General features: G+C 39.1%; 1 protein-coding gene across 1 annotated transcript in view; it reads left to right on the forward strand.

Moving 5' to 3' along the window:
- Window positions 1-2,834: 2,834 nt before the first annotated feature.
- MAP3K19 (mitogen-activated protein kinase kinase kinase 19) overlaps window positions 2,835-23,244 on the forward strand; it is a 52,366-nt gene continuing 31,956 nt past the window's right edge. Inside the window, exons 1-5 of the mRNA XM_006062927.4 lie at window positions 2,835-3,021; window positions 6,236-6,424; window positions 8,359-8,513; window positions 13,771-13,886; window positions 16,148-16,263. Of these exons, the coding sequence (XP_006062989.3) occupies window positions 2,848-3,021; window positions 6,236-6,424; window positions 8,359-8,513; window positions 13,771-13,886; window positions 16,148-16,263 (750 nt within the window). The 5' untranslated portion in view covers window positions 2,835-2,847. The remainder of the gene's footprint in view (window positions 3,022-6,235; window positions 6,425-8,358; window positions 8,514-13,770; window positions 13,887-16,147; window positions 16,264-23,244) is intronic.

Raw genomic sequence — 23,244 nt, forward strand, 5'->3', positions numbered from 1 at the left:
GGTGTGTGTGTGTGTGTGGTGAGTGGTGGAGGGTCAAGAAGACATATGGGGAACTCACTGTGGTTTCCACTTAATTTTGTTGTGAGCTTGAACTACTGTAAAATATAAAGTCTATTTTAAAATAAACTATTAAATTTTTTTAATTAAAAAAATGAAGAGAGTCCCCCGCTTCATTCCAGACCTACCCAGTCAAAAGGAACCTAGGAACCTATTTATAACCAGTGGACAGCCTAATTCTTATATTCAAGCTAGTTTAGGAAACTGCACTAAGCTAAGGTCACATTTTTTTTTTTAAATCGAAGGAGACAAGACTCTCTTCTATGTGCTGTGCTGTCTCTGTTGCTGACCTCAGCACTTACCATTCTGTGAAAGCAAATGCCTACCTCTCCCAACATCAGGTCTTCCCTGATTGCCCAATAATATCCTCCTGGACTCATGTTTCATTTTCTATGGCCAGTAAGTCACATTCCTGTTAAGTTTTACTTTCAAAATTTTGTTTCTTCCTTTCCATTCTTTGTCATAGGAATCTTACTAAAGTTACCATGTTCCTATACCACTACTGTGTGTAGAATAGCTAGCTAACAGGAAGTTGTTTGGGTAGCACAGTGGTAAAGAATCTACTTGCTAATGAAGGAGATGCAAGAGACCTGGGTTCGATCCCTGGGTCCTGAAGATCCCCAGAAGGAGGAAATGGCAACCCACTCCACTATTCTTGCCTGGAAAATTCCATGCATAGAGGAGTCTGATGGGTTATAGTCCATAGGGTGGCAAAGAGTCAGACATGACTGAGCACAGCAGCAGCAGTAGGAAGCTGCTCACAAGGAGCTCAGCTTAGTGCTTTGTAATGACCTAGATGGTGGGATGGGAGCTGGGAGGGAGGCTTAAGAGGGAAAGGATATATATATATCTGATTCACTTTGTTGTATAGCAGAGACAAACACAACATTGTAAAGCAATTATAATTCCATTTTTTTTTTAAAGGACCATGTTCCTAAAAGGCACTACCCAAAATATTCCATGGGCTTCCCAACCTGTTGAGAAGTAAAAGAGTAAATTCCCACAGGACCACTAGGTATAGACTTTTGTTCATACTCTTTTCCTGGTCTAAACTACTCTTTCTCATTTATTCTGGTTTTCCAGTTATTATTAATACCTTTCTTTCCACATCATATTCCAACCCACATGGCCATTCCATTTCTCCATTATTTGTTGTTTGACACTTTTAAAATTTTTTATCTTAACTATTTTATGCTATGTTCTATTGTATAGGTCAGTAAAAGTTCTTGAAGGACGTATAGTATCCTCTTAAATGAATGGATAAATTTCTCAAATTGAATTATTTCTGGGGTGAAGTACACAAACTCTTTGAGAAAGAAAGAAGGCTTAAGTAGTCTGGCCCATGAATACTGAAGGCAGTTAAATATTTAGGACATTGAAGACCAATTCTAGACATTTCCTTATTTATTTTTCTTAACTTTTCATTATAAAGTTGTGCTATGAAATGCCTTTTGTTCTTTTTCTTTGTGCCAAATATCAGTGCATTGTAAGTAAATTGCCCACTCAGTGAAATAGCCTGTGCTTACAGACAGCAACAATGGTGTCAGAATTTGAAGCTGGAAAATATAATCTGAAAAAAAGATTTTGTGCTATTTCCAACAGTAAGACACTCCACCGGGAGGTCGTTGGTGACTTCAGAAATTGCAGTTTAAGAGATATTTCAATGATTTGGAAAACTGAGATAGGATATTTAAAATTAGGACTTTCCTGGAAAATCTAGATTGGTATTAACCATGTTCTTTTATGACTCACACTGTGCTAGAATTATGGAGGACACACAAACCTAAGACATGTAGATCAGATCAGATCAGATCAGTCGCTCAGTCGTGTCCGACTCTTTGCGACCCTATGAATCGCAGCATGCCAGGCCTCCCTGTCCATCACCAACTCCCGGAGTTCACTGAAACTCACGTCCATTGAGTCAGTGATGCCATCCAGCCATCTCATCCTCTGTCGTCCCCTTCTCCTCCTGCCCCCAATCCCTCCAAGCATTAGAGTCTTTTCCAATGAGTCAACTCTTCACATTAGGTGGCCAAAGTACTGGAGTTTCAGCTTTAGCATCACTCTTTCCCTGCTATTGAAGAGTTGACAGTATTATTGGGAAGACAGGGGCTCTAATAAAGAAAGTAATTACAGGAGTTTTAATAAACAACACTAAAGAAAATAAAATTCTACAATAATTTTCACCAATTGAATGTGCCAATGCTTTGTATATAGTGTTTCAGATCCTCACCAACCATTTGAAGGGGGATTATCATTTCCATATTGGAAGATGAGAAAAGGAAGTTCAGAAAAGTTGAGTGAGATGCCCAAAGTCACAATGTGGAGGTGGGATTTGAACCCAGGTTCTGTCAGACTCCAAAGCCTGTACTCTTTCCATTCTGGTGTTGACCCATCCTTTCTTCTTCTGTACCACAGCAGATCTGCAAAGTGACAGTGAAAGTATTATTGTTCCTAATTTAAAATATGTATGCAAAATTTTTTAAATGTATGCAAAGAACTAAGACTGACAGTTTTCCTCTTTTTCAAAATTGCCTTTAAATCTGTTATAATATTTCACATGTCGTGTCTGACTCTTAGTGACCGCACAGACTGCAGCCTACCAGGCTCCTGCGTCCATGGGATTTTTCAGGCAAGAGTACTGGAGTGGGGTGCCATTGCCTTCTCCAAAAAAAAAGAAACAGGTGACACTAAAGGTAGAATATGTTACATTTAAACCACCCACTACTTTGTTGGATCTCATTTAATTAGTTTCTTTCCTCTTGCAGGCAATTACATGGAACTAGCAAGATGAATAAAAATAAACTGATTCATGAATTTCTGGAAGTAGTTTCAAGACGTGATGTGGAACTCATCTGTGACCATATTGCTAAAGTCCATTCCATCCTTGGAAACCTTGACTTTCAGCATCCAAAGACTGGGAATACACCTCTCATTACTGCAGCAGAAGAAAATCTAACAGAGGTAATATGTGGTGTCCAGGGGCCCTTGGATGGTCTTCTAAGTGAAGGATTCCAAGAATGAAATGGTTAGGAATAGCATAGTCACCTACCTCCAAACAGGAATATTTGAGAGCACAAAGCAGAGGTAGGGGGTAGCAGCTGGAGAGAATACTGAGAGACCCTAAATGATCTAGACATCACCATCTTTATTCATTTCTTCACTCAGTCAACAGATACTCCCAAAATACCCAAGGCAATATACCAGACTTCATGATTCATACCATGGTGGGTGAACCAAATACAGACGTCACCCTTGAAGAGCAGCTTATGGTCTAGTGGGACCACATAACAGAGTCTGAATGTTTCCCTCCTTCCCCACAACCCACACCCAGCCCCATCAGTACTTGGAAATTTGTCCCCTGGTCCAACAGGTGCACAAAATCCTGAAAGTAGGGGAAGAGGAGTAAATAAATAATGAGACTTAAAGGGGCAGGAAATTGTCCTCTTTGTTGTTGTTATATATCCAGCTTAGCAGGCCTGACACATCTAAGTAATGGATAAATTAATGAATAAATAATCCATTTGTGTCTTATTGATCATTTACAAAATTGTGTATGGGAACTTAAAAGATTCTTTTAAAGAATGCAAGGATTTCCCTGGCAGTCCAGTGGTTTAGACCTCTGCATTCCCAATGTGAGGGGCATAGATTCAATCCCTGGCTGGGGAACTAAGATCCTGCATGCCATACAGCGAGGCCTAGGAAAAAAAAAAGAATGCAAGTAAAAGTGATAGCAATATGGGCACTTGGAATTAGGGAGGGGCAGCAAGGAGGAGGCTTCAAGGGGAAGAGAAGAAATGAGTGAAAATTCAAGACAAATTTCACCCAACTGCATACCTCAGTGCCTCTACAAGTTCTGGGGGGGGCTAAATGCAAGTGGACTGTTAACTCTGCTTGGCCATCTTTGCTTCCACAATTACCCTCTTTCTTGACTTTATACTTAGCTCTGTTTCTATCTTGACTCCTTTCTATTAACACTTTTAAAACAAAGTATAAAATATAGCATATATGCTTTTTTAAAAATAATATTTATTTATTTATTTTGGCTGTGCTGGGTCTTTGTTGCTGGCTTTTCTCTAGTTGCAGTGCAGGGGTTTCTCACTGCAGTGGTTTTTCTTGTTCTGGAGCATGGACTCTAGGGTGTGCAGGCTTCAGTAGTTGGAATATGAGGACTCAGCATATATGCTTTTTTTAAAAAAAGGAAAACCATGACAGTAGCACCATTGTATCTACCATCCAAAACAAAAAATTAAATCATTGCAGTGCCTCAAAAGCCCTCTAAATGCTCATCATGAATTGTGTCCCCACACTTCATAATCTTGAATTTGGGGTATACACAGATATTACACTAATTCCTCTTATATATTTAGAGGGGTGCTTCCCAGGTGGCACTAGTGGTAAAGAACCCATCTGCCAATGCAGGAGACATAAGTGACAAGAGTTCCATCCCTGGGTAGGGAAGATCCCCTGGAGGAGGGCATCACAACCCACTGTAGTATTCTTGCCTAAAGAATCCCCATGGACAGAGGAGCCTGGTGGGCTACAGGCCACAGGGTCACACGACTGAAGCGACTTAGCAGGCACGCATGCATACATCTAGAGATAGAAGCCTTAAAAATCACTGTACATTGAATGGCTCAAAGGGCCAATCATGTTATATTTCCCTCTTCATTGTGAATCTTGCCCAAACCTCATTAGCTGAATTCAAATGACTCAGTTCCCCCAAGGGACTGGGCAGGATGCTGACTTGGGAATCTGAATCCAAGTGAGCCATGAAAGTTTGAGTCTCTCACCTCCCCAAAGTCACCGAAATTTTCATGTGGATGACTGCAAACTTCAATCCCCTTGAGATAGGGCAACTGAGGATGAGGTATAGGTGGAGGGAAGGATTCGGAACATGGTAAGAGAGAGTGGCTCTAGGCCAATAAAAAAGATGCATATACTTTTAGTTTCCAGAAACATGCTGCTCAGCCAAATGAACTCCCAGTGTTTTTGGTTCATACAAAGCCTTAGATCAGGTAGCAAGGTCATTATTATTGACACCATCTATTTCCCCTTCAGAGATCCCTTGTCTTCAAGGCCACAGCCATATTGCTTTCTGACTGGATCTGGGGTTTGTAGCCTTTGGTTGACTCAGGCTTAACTTTCACATTTTTTAAAAAAAAGGATTCTACCTTGATCTGAATAATTTGCTGACCCATTTTGATAACAGCATTTTGTAAATTTTCACCCAGTTTTAACATAAAGGCCAGAGGAGTTTTCCGGGGCAGCAGGACTAATCACAAGAATTTGTCTAGATTTCTTTGTATCTGTTTCTCTTTCTTTAGTGGGTGACTATCAGCATTGTAACCCATTTCAGGCCAGGAAGAACCTAAACTAGTGTTAATTCCTCATTTGTGGTTTACCACAAACATTTGTCTGTCTCAAATCCCCCCAAAAGGGCTAGAGCTCCCTTTAAGTAGCTAAAACCCACTGGAAAAAATTCTGAGACTGTTTACCTGTCTTGTTCATAGCTGGAGTCTCAGCACCAAAGTCAGGTCTTGACACACATGAGTCCCTCAATCCGTAATTGTTGAATAAATTAACCCATTACCATTTTAAATAAAGTTTATTCTCTCCCTAAAAATACTTGTGGAAATACCTGAAACATTCAAGAATCTATAAGCCTGAATTTGGGGGTTCTATATTCTAAATTATAGATAACAGTAACAGGACGACTTCAACATTTTATGTGGGTTTAACATAAAATATTCACAGACTTTTAGTTAAAAAAAAAAAAGTATCTCCAAACTATCCATGTCTTGGAGATATTTGTGTCTCAAATTTGAAAAAAGGCAAATGGCAGTTATTTGTGCCTTTAAGTCACTACAGTCATGTCCAGCTCTTTGCAACCCTATGGGCTGTAATCTGCCAGGCTCCCCTGTCCATGGGATTCTCCAGGCAAAAATACTGGAGTGGGTTGTCATGCCCTCCTCCAGGGGACCTTCCTGACCTAGGATTGAACCTGGTGTCTCTTGTACCTCCTATATTGGCAGGCAGGTTCTTTATCACTACAGCCACCATTTTTATGCCTATCTTACTCTCATTTCTTATTATCTTGAATCAGAGCTGTGTCCAACTAAGTAAGTTTTCTACCCAACTCAGAAGACATGATTGTAAGAATGCTGTGATTTTGCAGGTTGTTGGATTTCTTCTGGAAAAGGGAGCAGATATCACCCTGTGTAATTACAGCAATCAAACCGCGGTCCATGTGGCTAATTGTGATGTCCAAAGACGACTCTTGGCCATCAATGGAATCCAAGCTCCCCAAATGCAACTTCTGCAAAGCTCATGGCAAGGTGATCTTGAACAACTTCAACACTTGCTGGTCAGTTAATTCAGTGTTTGCTTCTGTCTTTGGGTGAGTGGGTGAGACTTGAAAAGAGAACAGACTACATATGACTCCTTTTAAAGAAAAATAAGTTCTTTTCAAATGCAGTCCCAGAAAGTTTCAGGCAGGACATATGAGACAGAAACAGGATTAAATGGGACACTTGGGGTGGAAAACAAGATAATAAAAGAACACAGCAGCACAGCCTATTTACACCTTCTTTCTAGCTGGATGGGAGAAGAAGTCATGTAGCACCCCTGAGAAATGATGTCCTCCCAAAGATGCCCCTGGGAACCACTGTCAACTTGCTCAGAGGTGTTCCCTTGACATCACTGCTATTTGTACAATTGCTGTTCAGATCCCTTCGGACCATCTGCAGTGATTATCTTTATCCTGAAAAGGGAATCAGAGAGAGTATGCTTTGCATAATATTTAGCTGGGATGAAAGTGAAGAGAATACATTTTTCAAAATGCTGTCTTTTTAGGGTATTGATCTTCTTCTTATTTAGATTTTTCTGCCCATAGAGACTCTTTTCCAAAGTAACTTGCGAAACCACATGCATAAGCAAGGACATTCATTATTGGCGAACAGGCTCTTGGCATTTACCTTCCGAGGTACTGTCAGATCACATGACCTTCCATCTGAAAGAAAATCAATTGCTGCTAGGAAACAGCTTCTTTTATTCCCTTACAGTAGAGACACAAACAGATAAAGAAGAAGTGAAAGATATTCTGGTCACCTAGAGTTCAAGGAAATGGACAACAAAATCCAAAGGACTCTAAATATTTCTATTGTGCTAAATGATAGTCTAAAATTGCCATACATCATAAAGTGAGGCTTAGAAATGTTTTTGGAAGACTTTGAATTTCATTTTAATGCAATTTTTGACAACTGTTGTTGTAATTCAATGTCTTTTTTTCATAACCATATTTTTCACTTCTAAAGATAAGCCTCCAAGTTTTAAAAACATACCTGTAACTGGATCCAGAGCTTAATCAACAAATGTTCAATTAATGTGCTATTGCAAAACTATTCTCAGCTCAAAACTTTTATGTTGGTTCTAACTAATAATAAACATTGATATAAGAGGTGGTGCCTTTTCAGAGACTGAAAAAAAAATACTAACTAATTAATTCCCACAGCACCCCTCTGAGGTAATATCATTATCTCTAGTCTGTCCCTGGAGAAACTGAGGTAGATGCTGACTATATTGATGTGGCATAAAGTGAAATACAGATGGAAATTTGTGAATTACTTTGACCTGTAAAATAAACAATTCAGATAATTTGGCCTTCCAGTAGCTTCTCAGCTCTGAATTTTCCAGATTAAATTTTACTAAAACAACAAATAGCATCTATATATCCACCTCCATTTGATTGTATAAATCCTGTTCAATAAGTTACCTTGTAATTGTAAACCAGTCATTCACTCCACAGATGTTTTCTGAGCATGGTCAGACACTCTGCTCAGTGCTTTTCATTTCCTATTTCCAATCATCCAAACAATCCTGTAAGAAAGGACCTGAAGACCCTGAAGTTCAGGGAATAAGGTTGCCAGATTTCACAAATAAAAATACAGGACACTCATTAAAATTGAATGACACTCATTGAATTTCAAGTAAATACCAACTATTTGGTATTTAACTAGCTGTCCCTTATTTCATCAGGGTGATTTTATCAACTTTTAACAGAATGTCCTTGATATAACCCTGTCAGGGAACTTAAATAACCAATTTAAGGAGCTCAAATTCAAACACCAATCTGTTTGTCTCAGGTTTGTGTTCTTTCAGTTCATCAGCTCCTCTCAAGATATTGAGGAACAGTATCTTGAAATTAAAATAAGAATTTGGCCAGGTGATGAAAATGTAAAGATTAGTATTAATGGACATGCAGTAAAGACATAATAGAAATAAAGCTTCATGTTTTTAAAGGCATCTGAAGAGTTCCTGGATATAAATTTCCCAAACCAACATGGCTTGACGCCTCTGATGCTGGCTGTGAGAGATGTGGACCTGTTTGAAAGGCTTGATATGTTAACGCTCTATAGACCTGCGGAGGTTCTCTCTGAGCTTCTCAGGCATCATGCGTGAGTATCAGGTGATTAGCCAGTACCTATGGAAGGGCGTCTCTGCCATTGTTACTTACAAAGTCATTTGCAAACCTAGATATATAGATTGTTTATTTATATATGTATACTGTGGTGCTCACTCACATCTGACTGTGACCCCATGGACTATAGCCCACAAGGTTCCTCTGTCCATGGGATTTTCCAGGAAAAAATACTGGAGCGGATTGCCATTGCCTACTCCAAGGGATCTTCCTGACCAGGGATCAAATCCGTGTCTCTTGTATGTGGATTCTTTACCACTGTGCCACCTAGGAAGCCCCTTATACCTGTATACATGTATATATATAATGTATATTATATAATACTGTATGTATACAAAGATAAATATAATGTATATACATATATATATGAAATGCCCATGCATATTCATAAATGGGACTTCAAAGTTGCAAAGTGATGTACATATGTTAGAGGTTGCTATCTATTATTTTTATGATATTGCCCTTTTATTTCATTTGTTTAAATACTTCCTTTTTGGTGTTCCTGAGACTGTCAAATAATTCTTGAGTATGTAGCTCCTTACTCCCAAAATGTTATTAATTATTCCAGAAAGCATTGTCAATTATCAAAAATAAATTGTAGTAGTGATTTCCAGTTATCTGAAAGTTATATGTTGGGAATTCCCTGGTGGGCCAGTGGTTAGAACTCCAAGCTTCCAGTGCCAGGGGCCAGGGTTCAATCCCTGGTAGGGAAACTAAGATCCTGCATACCTCATGCTGTGGCCAAAAAAAATTACATGTCAACACGCTCTTTTAGGAGGAGGGAGATAAATCATTTTTTTAATTAGAGGGCTAATAAGCAGTCTTTCATGTCAGAAATGCAGTTTCCTAATGCTGTTGTTGTGGCTTCCCAAGTGGCACCGTGGTAAAGAATCCGCCTGCCAATGCAGGAGACGTAAGAGACACGGGTTTGATCCCTGGGTTGGGAAGCTCCCCTGGAGAAGAAATGGCAACACTCCAGTATTCTTGCCTGGGAAATCCCATGGGCCGAGGGGCCTGGCAGGTTACAGTCCATTGGGTTGCAAAGAGTCAGACACGACTGAGCGACTGAGCGTGCATACACGCAATGCTGCTTGTTACCTGCTTATTTTGTCATTAAAAAAGAAGAGATGGCCAAAGCTCTTCCTCAGTATTTCATATGCATTTTTTTTGTGGGGAATAAAAAAGGTAGAAGGAACTTCCAAGACAAAAGTATAATCAAGAATATGATCTATTTTAAAAGAATCAGTTATTGTAATAGGATGAAGATGGAAGTCTGAAGCTACCTCAGACTTCCTGTGCATGCTAGTTGCTCAGTCGTGACCGACTCTTTGTGATCCCATGGACTGTAGCCCATGGAATGTAGCCCATTTTTCAGGCAAGAATACTGGAGCAGGTTGCCATTTCCTCCTCCAGGGGATCTTCCTGACCCAGGGATCAAACCTGACTCTCCTGCACTGGAGGTGGATTCTTTACTGCTGAGCCATCAGGGAAGTGACCTGAGATTTCAGTGTTAATAGCTGAGGAGATTGTTAAAAATGGAGATTACTGGACATCAACCCAGAGATGGTGTTCAATAAGCCTGAAGTGGGGGCCAGAAAGCATGAAATCAAAGAACACCACTTGGAGAAACACTAATTGAGGTAGATGAGCAAACTAGAGATATCAAGGGAACATTTCATGCAAAGATGGGCACAATGAAGGACAGAAATGGTATGGACCTAACAGAAATAGAAAATATTAAAAAGAGGTGGCAAGAATACACAGAGGAACTATACAAAAAAGATCTTCATGACCCAGATAACCATGATGCTGTGATCACTCACCTAGAGCCAGACATCCTGGAATGCAAAGTCAAGTGGGACTTAGGAAGCATCACTATGAACAAAGCTAGTGGAGATTATGGAATTTCAGTTGAGCTATTTCAAATCCTAAAAGATGATGCTGTGAAAGTACTGCACTCAATATGCTAGCAAATTTGGAAAATCGGCAGTGGCCACAGGACTGGAAAGGTCAGCTTTCATTCTAATCCCAAAGAAAGGTAATGCCAAAGAATACTCAAACTACTGCACAATTGCACTCATCTCACATGCTAGTAAAGTAATGCTCAAATTCTCCAAGCCAGGCTTCATCAGTACGTGAACTGTGAACTCCCAGAGATCAAGCTGGTTGTAGAAAAGGCGGAAGAACCTGAGATCAAATTGCCAATATCTGTTGGATCATTGAAAAAGCAAGAGAGTTCCAGAAAAACATCTACTTCTGCTTTATCGACTATGCCAAAGCCTTTGACTGTGTGGACCACAACAAACTGTGGAAAATTCTTAAAGAGATGGGAATACCAGATCACCTGACCTGTCTCTTGAGAAATCTGTATGCAGGTCAGGAAGCATCAGTTAGAACTGTTGCATGGACATGGAACAACAGTTGGGAAAGGAGTACGTCAAGGCTGCATATTGTCACCCTGCTTATTTAACTTATATGAAGAGTACATCATGAGAAACGCTGGGCTGGAAGAAGCACCAGCTGGAATCAGGATTGCCGGGAGAAATATCAATAACCTCAGACATGCAGATGACACCACCCTTATGGCAGAAAGTGAAGAGGAACTCAAAAGCCTCTTGATGAAAGTGAAAGTGGAGAGTGAAAAAGTTGGCTTAAAGCTCAACATTCAGAAAATGAAGATCATGGCATGTGGTCCAATCACTTCATGGGAAATAGATGGGGAAACAGTGGAAACAGGGTCAGACTTTATTTTTCTGGGCTCCAAAATCACTGCAGATGGTGACTGCAGCCATGAAATTAAAAGACGCTTACTCCTTGGAAGGAAAGTTATGACCAACCTAGATAGCATATTGAAAAGCAGAGACATTACTTTGCCAACAAAGGTCCATCTGTTCAAGGCTATGGTTTTTCCAGTGGTCATGTATGGAATTTTGAGAACTGGACTGTGAAGAAAGCTGAGCACCGAAGAATTGATGCTTTTGAACTATGGTGTTGGTGAAGACTCTTGAAAGTCCCTTGGACTGCAAGGAGGTCCAACCAGTCCATTCTGAAGGAGATCAGTCCTGGGAGTTCTTTGGAAGGAATGATGCTAAAGCTGAAACTCCAGTACTTTGGCCACCTCATGTGAAGAGTTGACTCATTGGAAAAGACTCTGATGCTGGGAGGGATTGGGGGCAGGAGGAGAAGGGGATGACAGAGGATGAGATGGCTGGATGGCATCACTGACTCAATGGACGTGAGTTTCAGTGAACTCCGGGAGTTGGTGATGGACAGGGAGGCCTGGTGTGCTGCAATTCATGGGGTCGCAAAGAGTCGGACATGACTGAGTGACTGAACTGAAACTGAGAATACATCATGCAAAGTGTCAGGCTGGATGAAGCACAAGCTGGAGTAAGATTTTGGGAGAAATATCAATAACCTCAGATATGCAGATGACACCACCCTATGGCAGAAGGCAAAGAAGAACTAAAGAGCCTCTTGGTGAAAGTGAAAGAAGAGAGTGAAAAAGTTGGCTTAAAACTCAACATTCAGAAAACTAAGATCATGGCATCTGGTCCCATCACGTCATGGCAAATAGATGGGGAAGCAATGGAAACAGTGACAGACTTTATTTTGGGGGGGCTCCAAAATCACCGAGGATGGTGACTGCAGCTCTGAAATTAAAAAAGGAAAAGTTGGAAGAAAAGTTATGACCAACTTAGACAACATATTAAAAAGCAGAGACATTACTTGGGTAACAAAGGCCCATCTAGTCAAAGCTATAGCTTTTCCAGCAGTCATATGGATGTGAGAGTTGGACTATAAAGAAACCTGAGTGCCAAAGAATTGATGCTTTTGAACTGTAGTATTGGAGAAGACTCTTGAGAGTTCCTTGGACTGCAAGGACAGCCGACCAGTCCATCTTAAAGGAAATCAGTCCTGAATATTCATTGGAAGGACTGATGCTGAAGCTGAAACTCCAGTACTTTCACCACCTGATGCAAAGAACTGACTCATTTGAAAAGACCCTGATGCTGGGAAAGAATGAAAGCAGGAGGAAAAGGGGACCACAGAGGATGGCATCACTGACTAATGGACATGAATTTGAGTAAACTCCAGGAGTTGGTGATGGATAGGGAGGCCTGGAATGCTGCAGTCCATGGGGTTGCAAAAAGTCGAACGTGACTGAGCGACTGAGTTGAACTGAACTGAGCAAACTAAGGTCCCAGAGAGCTAAGTGACTTGCCTAAGGCCATGTATTAAGGTTAGCGGCAGTCCCTTGATTTTTGGACCTATGCTAATTCTTTTGAACCATGAGCATGGAGGGAGAAAAGGCCCTAAGAATATTATTATAGATCATAAAACATTAACCTGGGACTTCTCTAGTGGTCCAGTGGTTAAGACTCTGTGCTTCCACTGCAGGGGGTGTGGTTCAGGCCCTGGTCGGGGAACAAAGATCTCACATGCCACACAGCCAATAAAAACAGAATGTGACTAGTGAAGCAAGTCTAGCCATTGTTTCCCTCACCATAATCTGTAAACAGAGTTTCCATCATTTACCTTCTGGACCTCTTTGAGCTGATGTCTAATTCTAGGATCCATGGCAGCATAGACAGGAGATTTGCACTGATGCAAGGAACTCTAAGATCAGCCATGGGGCTTAGCAATCACAGGACAAGAGGAATGAAAAATCATACAGAGAGGCTCTATGATAAGATCACTCCACTCAACCAAGCGTCTGCGAAATAAGTATGTCAGTTTAATTTCAAGGTGAAATGCTAGGCCATTCTACTAGCATTATTCTATTTTGAATAATAAAAGAGCTCGGTATTAGAGTTAGGAAAAAGAAATATTGAGAATAAGCAGTTAGCTAAAGCACTGAGAAGAAAAAAATCAATGAAGCCAGCTATTTGGGATGATAAGATAACAGTTTATCAAGATGTTTTTATCTTTACTTGCTTTATGCATTATTAAAGAATTATGAAACTTCTTGTCCAAGGTTGAAAATTTTCAGCAAATTATTAGAATGTTTTTAGGCTAGAAGTGGCCTAAAATATGTAACATATTCCCTTCAGTTAAAAATCTTGAAAATTTTCTCTCTCTGTCTCTCATGCATTTTGAATTCATTATTGCTATCCCCAAACTATATAAAATTATTTTTATTTATTTGATGTCAATGTTTTTCCTCTCATATTGGTTTTCTTTTTCAATAGATTTAACTCAGTAATCTTTGATGTTGATTCTATTCTTCCTAGAGACCCTAAACTCTGTGATTTTAGTGGAAAATCAGCAATACATTATGTGTCACAAATAGAGAGTTTCAGAAAGCAGCAGTTATTGGACATTTTAATGAATTCTATGCCAAAACCAGGTAATATTTTTATTTCACTTTTGAAATTCTCTAACTATAAAAGCCCTATTAGAAAACTTTTGTTTTTTACATGTATTTGATGGATCCTCTTAAAGAAGTCAAGCTAAATGTATATATATGTGTAACTGAATCACTCTGTTGTACAGTAGATGTTAACACAACATTGTAAATAGATACTTTAATTAAATAAAAAAAAGAAATCAAGTGAATAGCTATTTATAGTCCAGGGACTTTGTACAAGACCCAAAGTTAGGTACTCTGAGATAGGCAAAGAAGACTAAGATGTGGTCCAAACTTCTGAAAGTGTTCAGTACAGTCAGGGACACACCACATCAGTCAGAAGAGAAAGAGGTTGTTATAAACTTGAAAGGGGAAGAAGGACTTGCTGTGGTTCTCTAATGCTGGATAAAATATGAAGGAAGCAAAAAGATGTGATATAGGCATGGAGAAAGCGTCTGAGCAAGACAAAAAACAGCCACAGAAAAAAATGTAATGGAAAAAGTGCCACTGAGCCATGTGTGACTTCGTGAAAACTGCTTGACTTTATTGTCTGATTGGATTTTTGTTGGGAGTTCTGGACAGGGAACAAGGCTATCCCCAGGAAGGTTTCATGGAAGAGGTAAGACTCAATCTGGTTCTAAAAAAAACCATGAGAGCTGATTTTGTGGACAGAGGCATCATGCTGTAAGTGAGCATGGCTCATCCCAGGGGCGAACCAAAGACTAGAACCAACAGTTCATGTCAGGGCAAAGGAATACAGAAGATTAGATACACAAAGAGACTGAGTCCATCAAAGACTCATTAAATGTCAGACTGAAGGACATAACTTTTTTTTTTTGCAATGAAATAGAGTCACTGAAGAATTTTAAGACAGGGAACGATGAAAGCCATGTTTTAGGAGAGGAAGAGACTCATGACAAGCAAGCTCTATTAAGAAACTATAGAAGTACCCATGCGTGGTTGCAAGGATCAGGAAAAGAGACTTTGGACATGGCATGTAGTGGGCCTGAGAGGTTCTAGGTATGTGAGTTTAAGAGAATGTGAAAGAATTCACAGAATATAGTGATGCAAAGCTGATAGAGGAGACATATAGACAAGGGTTGAGAGGCTTGAGTTAAACATGATTCCAAAGTTTTAGCCCTAGGAAGTAGGGAGGTAGAAATACAACTAACAAAATAGGAGAACACTATGGCTTGGTGCGGATGTTGAAGGTAATGGGTTCTAAAACACTCATTTGATGAGAACTTGTGATCTTCAAAGTAGCAATTTTCTGTAGGCCAGAGCTTGTGGGAAAGGATTGGATAAGATGGATTGATGGGTTTCTTTGCGAGTTCTTTACAAGGAAGAACTCTACAAAGAAACTCAAGAGTTTTTTTGCAAGAACTCTACAAGTTCTCTGCAAGTTCTCTACAGACTGTGAAGATCTGAGAGTAGGTAAGATCACTAAAGGATCGATGATGGTGAGAAAATTGCAGGAGCTGGGCAGAGAAGGTACACATGGACTGAAGTATAAGAAAGGAAGGAGGAGAATTAGGAGAGAACTGCAAGAAAGAAGGGGTGGGAAGCAGCATCAAATTGGAAAAAAGTTTACAAAGCAGATGTGATAAGAAAGTGAGGGTTTCAATGGTAGGACGGAGGCAGTAGAAAGGTTGCAAAGAGTGAAAAAAGAAAATATGGTGAAGAAATGCAGGCTATGAGTAGAGATCACTCGTTCAATTTTGTATCACTCATAAGATCAATGAAATAAGATCAATGAAATAGGAAGAGATGCAAGAGGAAGAAGTTTTCACGGTAGAGCGCATGCTTATCTGAAAAAGTCAAGATAAGAGGAGAAGGGTATGTAAGAGAACAGTGTCCTCCAGGAACTAACTGGGAATCCATTGTCTGGTGTTCAGAACTCTCAATTTAATGTGGCTTCAAGTGCTAGACGGGAAAGGTGCTCCAAGCAGCTGAGCACTTTTGTCTTCGGCAACTATAGCACAAATATAATCCCCAGCCCCTTATTAGGGGTTACACTTAGCAACATTGCCCCCTTTTTAAAAAACAAACAAACAAAAACGCCTTCATTCTGTGGATTCCTTTTGTCCTCACATTTTTTCCGGTGAAAATTATGGCCCAAAGCTTCCTCAGGATCCCAGATCACTATTTCAAGAAAATTTTAAACAAAATGGAACTCATTTTTAGAACCTAATGCTAGATGTTGCTGTGAAATTGCTGGAGATGCAGCTTATCAAAACACATTTTTATGTTTCTTTTGGCAGAAAGCCATGCTGAATCATTGCTTGACATTTGTCATGATACAAACTCTTCTCGAACTGATATGATGATGGTTACTAAAAACCAAAATATAATCTTGCAGAGCATCAGCAGCAGTGAGGTAAGATGCTCTAAGCTTTAAATAGAAAAACTAACAGAAAAAGGGATAACCTACTGCATCTACATTTACTTCATTTATATCTACTTAATTTAAGTTGCTTGAATATTTATAACAAAAATATATTACAATTATGTATTTAAATGTGATTATAAGGAAACTTAAAGCATAATTAATCATAGTGCTTCATGAGTTTAATCTCAAGGCAGTAATTAGCTAGTCAATTCCAAGTCTCATACATTATGCGTGTATGTGTATACCATAGAATATTGTTGCAGCTGAATCCATGCTAAATAATAAAATGTAGCTTGTCTTTATGCATGTTAATGTGAAGGAAGAGAAAATCTTTATTCTGTTCATGTCAAATCCATCCTAGGATACCACAAAAGAGGTGCCTCCTCTTGGTCCTGGTCATTACCCCCTGCCCATGATGAATAACTTCACAAAGTATAGTAAGAGTACTAGTAACAAACATTATGACCCACAGAAAATGATGGAATGCTTTCCAAAAGGTATAATAAACTGTTAACAGTGGTTGCCTAAAAGGACTGAAATGGAGAAGAACTTTGTACTGTATATTCATTTGTATTTTTTGAATTTTTATAAAATTTAACATAGTCCAAACAGTTAAAAATATTACAACTCTATAGGAATTCCCTGACAGTCTAGTGGTTAGGACTCAATGCTTTCACTGCAGGGGTGGGAGTGGGAGCAAAGTTGAGAGCCCTGGGTTCAATCCCTGGTTGGGAAACTAAGATCCCACATGGGGCACAATGGTGACAATTTTTTAAAAATTACTACTCTATATTTTATTGGTAAAAAGAATATGACCACAAATGTGTTTATTTTTACAAGTTAATGAGGTATGGACTATAATAGACAGAAACCATGTGAAGAGTTTTAGAGATAGTGTAGTAAGTAAGATCTTTTTGTACCTTTCTCTTTCCAAAAATTATTCTAAGACAATAAAGAAAACAAAAACCAAAAATTTAAGTAAAAAAGTAGTCTGAAATAACTATAGATTCATAAGAACTTGTAAAAATAGTACAGAGAGTTCCTGTATAACCTTCACCAGCTTTCCTCAATGGGAATTATTGTAACTGTAGCTGATTGTCTAAACTAGAAAATTGACATTAACCCAACAACACAATGAACTAGACTACAGACCTTCCTTGGATTCCACTGGTTTTTACGTGCATTCCTTTTTCTTTCTTCTGTTTGTGTGTGCCTGTGTGCGTAGTTCTGTGACACTTTATCCCCTGAATCTTTGGTGGAGATACAAAACTGTTCTGTTACCACAAAGAAACCCCCTTACTACACTCTTAATTGCCATGGTCTCTCTGCAACCACTGATCTGTTCTCCATCTCTATTGTTTCATCACTTCAAGAATGTCATATATGATATGCAACTGCTGACAATCTTAGCTACACTTGCTATAATCAACCTGTAATTTTTGCTAATCTAAAGGATGAAAAATTGGCATCAGAATTTTTGTTTTATTTTTTAATTTCCTTGTTGATTATTGAGGGTATCACCTTTTACAGCTATATTGGTATTTTGCATTTTATTTTCTATAAATTTCCTGTGGGGAGGTGGAAGAGAAGCTCAAGAAGGAGGAGAATATATGTATACTTATTGTTGATTCACTTTGTTGTAAAGCAGAAACCAACACAACATTGTAAAGCAATTATCCTCCATTAAAAATAAATAAAAAATTTTTAAATAAAAAAAAAAAGAATGTCATATAAATGGCATTATCATACGTGTAAACTTTTGAGATTGGCTTTTTCTACTGAGCATAACACTCCTGAGATAGATCCAAGTTGTTCTATGTATCAATAGTTTCTTTATGTTGCTAAGTAGTAATCTATTACAATTTTATTTTGTCCCACAGTTTATTTAGCTGTTCATCTGTTGAAAGACATTTAGGTTGTTTCCAGTTTGGGGCTATTACATATAAAGCTACCATGAACATCTATGTACAAATTTTTGTGTGAATTTATGTTTTTATTTCTCTAGGATACATGCCCAGGAATCCAATTAATGGGTCATTTGGTAAATGTATGTTTAATTTTTTTTAAAGCTGCCTAACAATTTTCTAGAGTGGCTCTAACCATTTTATATTCCCACCAGCAGTAAATGAGAGATCCAATGTCTCTATACCCTTGGCGGCATTTGGTACTATCAGTATTTTTTATTTTAACCATTTAAAAAATTTTTAACCAAAATAGGTATATGATGGTATCTCATTGTGGTTATAATTTGCATTTCCCTAATGAACAACGTTAAACCTTTTTTAAAAAATGTATTTGCCAACAGCTATAATTATTCAAATATTTTGTCCATTTTCTGATTGAATTCTTTGTCTTATTGTTGGGTTTAGAGAATTCTTTATATATTCTGGATGTGTAACTCACAAATATTTTCTGCTAGTCAATGAGAAAAATTTGGTTTACTTTTTTCATCTTTTTAACAGCTCTTTTACCAAACAAAAGTTCTTATTTTTGATGAAAATCAATTTATCCATTTTTTCCCTTATGGGTATTGATTTTTATATTACGTCTAAGAAGACTTTTACTTGACTTAGGAGTATGTTCAACTTATAAAAATTCATGAATCTATACAGTTTTGATATGTGCACATTCCTGAATATATGCTATTCTTAAAAGTAAATATACACAATGGGATATTACTCAGCCATAAAAAGGAATGCATTTGAATCAGTTTTAATGAGGTGGATGAAACTAGAACCTATTGTACAGAGTGAAGTAAGTCAGAAAGAGAAAGATAAACATCATGTGCTAATGCATATATACAGAATCTAGAAAGATGGTACCAAAGAATTTATTTGCAGGGCAGCGATGGAGAAACAAACATAGAGAACAGACTTATGGACATGGGGAGAGGGGAGAAGAGTGTGAGATGTATGGAGAGAGTAACGTGGGAAACTTAAATTACCATATGTAAAGTAGATAGCCAATGAGAATTTGCTGTATGTCTCAGGAAACTCAAACAGGGGCTCTGTATCAACCTAGAGGGGTGGGATGGGGAAGGAAATGGGAGGGAGGTTCAAGAGGGAGGGGATATATGTATACCTATGGCTGATTCATGTTGAGGCTTGACAGAAAACAACAAAATTCTGTAAAGCAATTATCCTTCAATTAAAAAATAAAATTTTAAAAAAGTAAATTAAAGGGAAGGAGTGAATGCCTTCAGATATCTGAGCAAAGAATATGGTTTTCAATCTAGTATTTTATATTCAGAAAACTATAAATCAAATATTCAGTTCAGTTCAGTCACTCAGTCATGTCCGACTCTTTGCAACCCCATGAATTGCAGCACGCCAGGCCTCCCTGTCCATCACCATCTCCCGGAGTTCACTCAAACTCAGGTCCATCGAGTCGGTGATGCCATCCAGCCATCTCATCCTCTGTCATCCTCTTTTCCTCCTGCCCCCAATCCCTCCCAGCATCAGAGTCTTTTCCAATGAGTCAACTCTTCACATGAGGTGACCAAAGTATTGGAGTTTCAGCTTTAGCATCAGTCTTTCCAAAGAACACCCAGGGCTGATCTCCTTTAGAATGGACTGGTTGGATCTCCTTGCAGTCCATGGGACTCTCAAGAGTCTTCTCCAACACCACAGTTCAAAAGCATCAATTCTTCGGCGCTCAGCTTTCTTCACAGTCCAACTCTCGCAACCATATATGACCACTGGAAAAACCATAGCCTTGACTAGACGAACCTTTGTTGGCAAAGTAATGTCTCTGCTTTTGAATATGCTATCTAGGTTGGTCATAACTTTTCTTCCAAGGAGTAAGCGTCTTTTAATTTCATGGCTGCAGTCACCATCTGCAGTGATTTTGGAGCCCCAAAAGATAAAGTCTGACACTGTTTCCCCAAATATTAGAGTTGAATAAAGACATTTTTCAGACATGCAAATGAGCAAACGTTCTACATTTCACATGCCTTTTAAGGAAGCTACTATGTATTCTTTTAAATTAAGGGGATAAGATAAAAATAGAAGGGAAAATTGGATCCATGATTCAGAGGATCTGGAACCCAACACAAGAGAGGAGGATATCCCTGGTATAAAGCAGAAAGCAAGTCCCAGGGCTTCAACCCATGTATGAAGTCTGGAGAACAAAGAGCTCCAATCACTGGGGAAAGGGAGAGGTGAGGAAGAACAGGATAATGGGGATTTCCAAGAAGAAGGTGGAACTGGTATATTTTCTGATATATTTAACCATGTGGAAAGACCACTGGAGGTTGGGAAGATTTAAGATTTTAAAAAATATAAGAAAATGAATTAAATATTAAATAAAATTGTGAATGAAATAAAAAAAGGGATTTGGAGTTTATGTATGAAAAAAGTTATGCAAGAAAGAAAGTATAATCATACTACATTTCTATTGCATGACTATAGTACAATACATACAGTATAGTACAATACTCAAATAATCATAATTTAAACTTTGCCTATTGATTTTATAAGAAAAAGAGGGTGAATTTATTGGAAGGATGGGGACAGGATATAAGAATATTCAATTGTCAACTGCAATAATAAGGCAGAAGGTAATGTATCACTTTATCTTTTGGGGGCAGGAGGTGGGGGTTGTTTACCTTTTTTGCTGTTATCACTGGTAAAAAGATCCCAACCTACTTCCTTAAGAGGCTTGCTTTTTTTCGAAGTCACCAGTGAGTCAGTACGTCAATGAGGAGAGAGGTGACTCTCCTTTCCCCGTTTCTTGCCCAGCCTAACATTTCATCTCCTTCCTCTGGCCAAGTTATTAATAGCAGATGAATAGAGCAGATGGGGCTTCCCAGGTGGCGCTAGTGGTAAATAATCAGTCTGCCAATGCAGGAGACATAAGAGACATGGGTTTGATTCCTGGGTCAGGAAGATCCCCTGGAGGAGGGCATGGCAATACTCTCCAGTATTCTTGCCTGGAGAATTCCATGGATGGAGGCGCCTGGTCAGCTACAGTCCATGGGGTCACAAAGAGTTAGAAACAACTGAAGGACTTAGCATGCATAGATGGCCATTATCACACCATTTAAGAGTACTTACCTACTTCCGGCCCATTCACTATCTGCAAAGTCCACCTGTCCCACTCTCTCCCCTGTTCTCAGGACACACAGCTCCCATCAGGCTCCACAGGGAAGGCCCAGCGACTCACAAGACTCTCACCCAGGAATTGCCACCAAGAGAAGTGACTACCGTTAACTGCTTTGCAAAGTAGCCTCTGTTCTTCTCAACTTGCAAGGAGGAGAAACAGTAACCACCCCAGTGATAGAACCTAGCTGATCTAAAAATCAAAGTTTTGGGACTTCCCTGAAGCTCCAGTGGTTAAAAATCTGCCTTGCAATGCAGACAACACAGGAGACGAGGGTTTGATTTCTGGGTCGGACACGGGTTTGATCCCCTGGAAGAGGGCAGGTCAACCCACTCCACTATTCTTGCCTGGAGAATACCATGGACAGAGGAGCCTGGCGGGCTTCAGTCCATAGGGTCACAAAGAGTCGGACATGACTGAAGTGACTTAGCTCAGCACAGCACAGCACATAGAGCAAATCATAGGATCAGGATGAAAATCAGTCTTGGCCTTAAACCCTCACAGCTCCAAGTCCAATGTCCCTTACTTTTTCCTCTTTCTAATCCCACCCAAACCTTGGCTCATAGACTAACCCCACCCAGACCACGGTACCCATTCTCTGACTTCATCCTCCTGAGTCTGTCCCCAGATTGACTGCTCCAGTGATTTGCCAGATGAATGAGCTAAGGAATAGGTAAGATATCACTTTAGTAACTCAAGGGACAGCAGGAGGGGACTTCCCTGGTGGTCCAGTCGTTAAGAATCTGCCTTCCAGTGCAGTGGGCCTGGGTGTGATCCCTGGTCAGGGAGGTGGATTCCATATGCTTACTGCAGCCAAATCAATAAAAATAAAATAAATTTTAAAAAGAAAGAAATTGATAAAAGAAAACACACTTACTTTTCATTTTTTTGTGGTATAGTTAGGAAACTTGCTTTTTTTTTTTTTAAAGACTCAAAGTCCCTTCAAATTTAGTTAATTTTTTATGCAGTTCTAAGATATTTTTCGAACTTTCACTCTATATTTTTCTTATTATGGTTGAAATAACTTTGAACTCATTTTTGAGGGAGAGATAGACTCTCACTATTGAATTTGCTTCTTTCTAGTGCTTTCTCTAGGGTTTAAATAAAAAAAAAAAACCAAGGTCTTTCTTTACTTCTTTTCTTTGAATGAAAGCTTGCTTTCTTTTTGGGTTATCTGCAATAGGTTTTTATAGTTTACAAATATACGCAGCTGCTTTGCTTGTAGGATTGCTCCTGAGAGGCTCTTCCCGGCCTCTGCAATCTGCTTTTCATCTAAGAAGAATCTTCTTTCCAAATTTAATTGCGTATGATTTCTATGCCTCTTTTCTGTGTGGTTGGCATTCTGTTGTTTGCAGATTAGAATGCTATGCTGTCTAGTCTGTTGTCACCTCTTGCGTTACTGTGAATGGTTGATGGGCTCCATTTATTTGGGATGTGCTATTCTAACGTTTTATCTCCTTCACTCACGACCGCATTATTTCAACCCTTCCTCCGTCACCCAGTGAAAGTGAAAGTCGCTCAGTCACGTCCCACTCTTTGCGGCCCCACAGACTATACAGTCCATGGAATTCTCCAGGCAGGATACAGGAGTGGGTAGCCTTTCCCTTCTCCAGGGGATCTTCCCAACCCAGGGATCAAACCCTGGGTTTGATCCACATTGCAGGTGGATTCTTCAGCTGAGCCACAAGGGAAGTCTATTAAAGTCATTCATATTTAAGATTCTAAAAGAAACAGAAAATTCTGAGCTGTTGCCGTTTTTGTCTTCATTTTCATGTTACTCTTCAAAGTAGGTATTATTCCCCACATCCTTTTTGTTTGTGATGCTTATGGTTTTTCAGTTTTGTTTTTTTTTTAAGGAAGAAGTTTTTT

The sequence above is a fragment of the Bubalus bubalis genome, chromosome 2 (assembly GCF_019923935.1).
Source record: "Bubalus bubalis isolate 160015118507 breed Murrah chromosome 2, NDDB_SH_1, whole genome shotgun sequence".
NCBI classification, from domain to species: domain Eukaryota; kingdom Metazoa; phylum Chordata; class Mammalia; order Artiodactyla; family Bovidae; genus Bubalus; species Bubalus bubalis.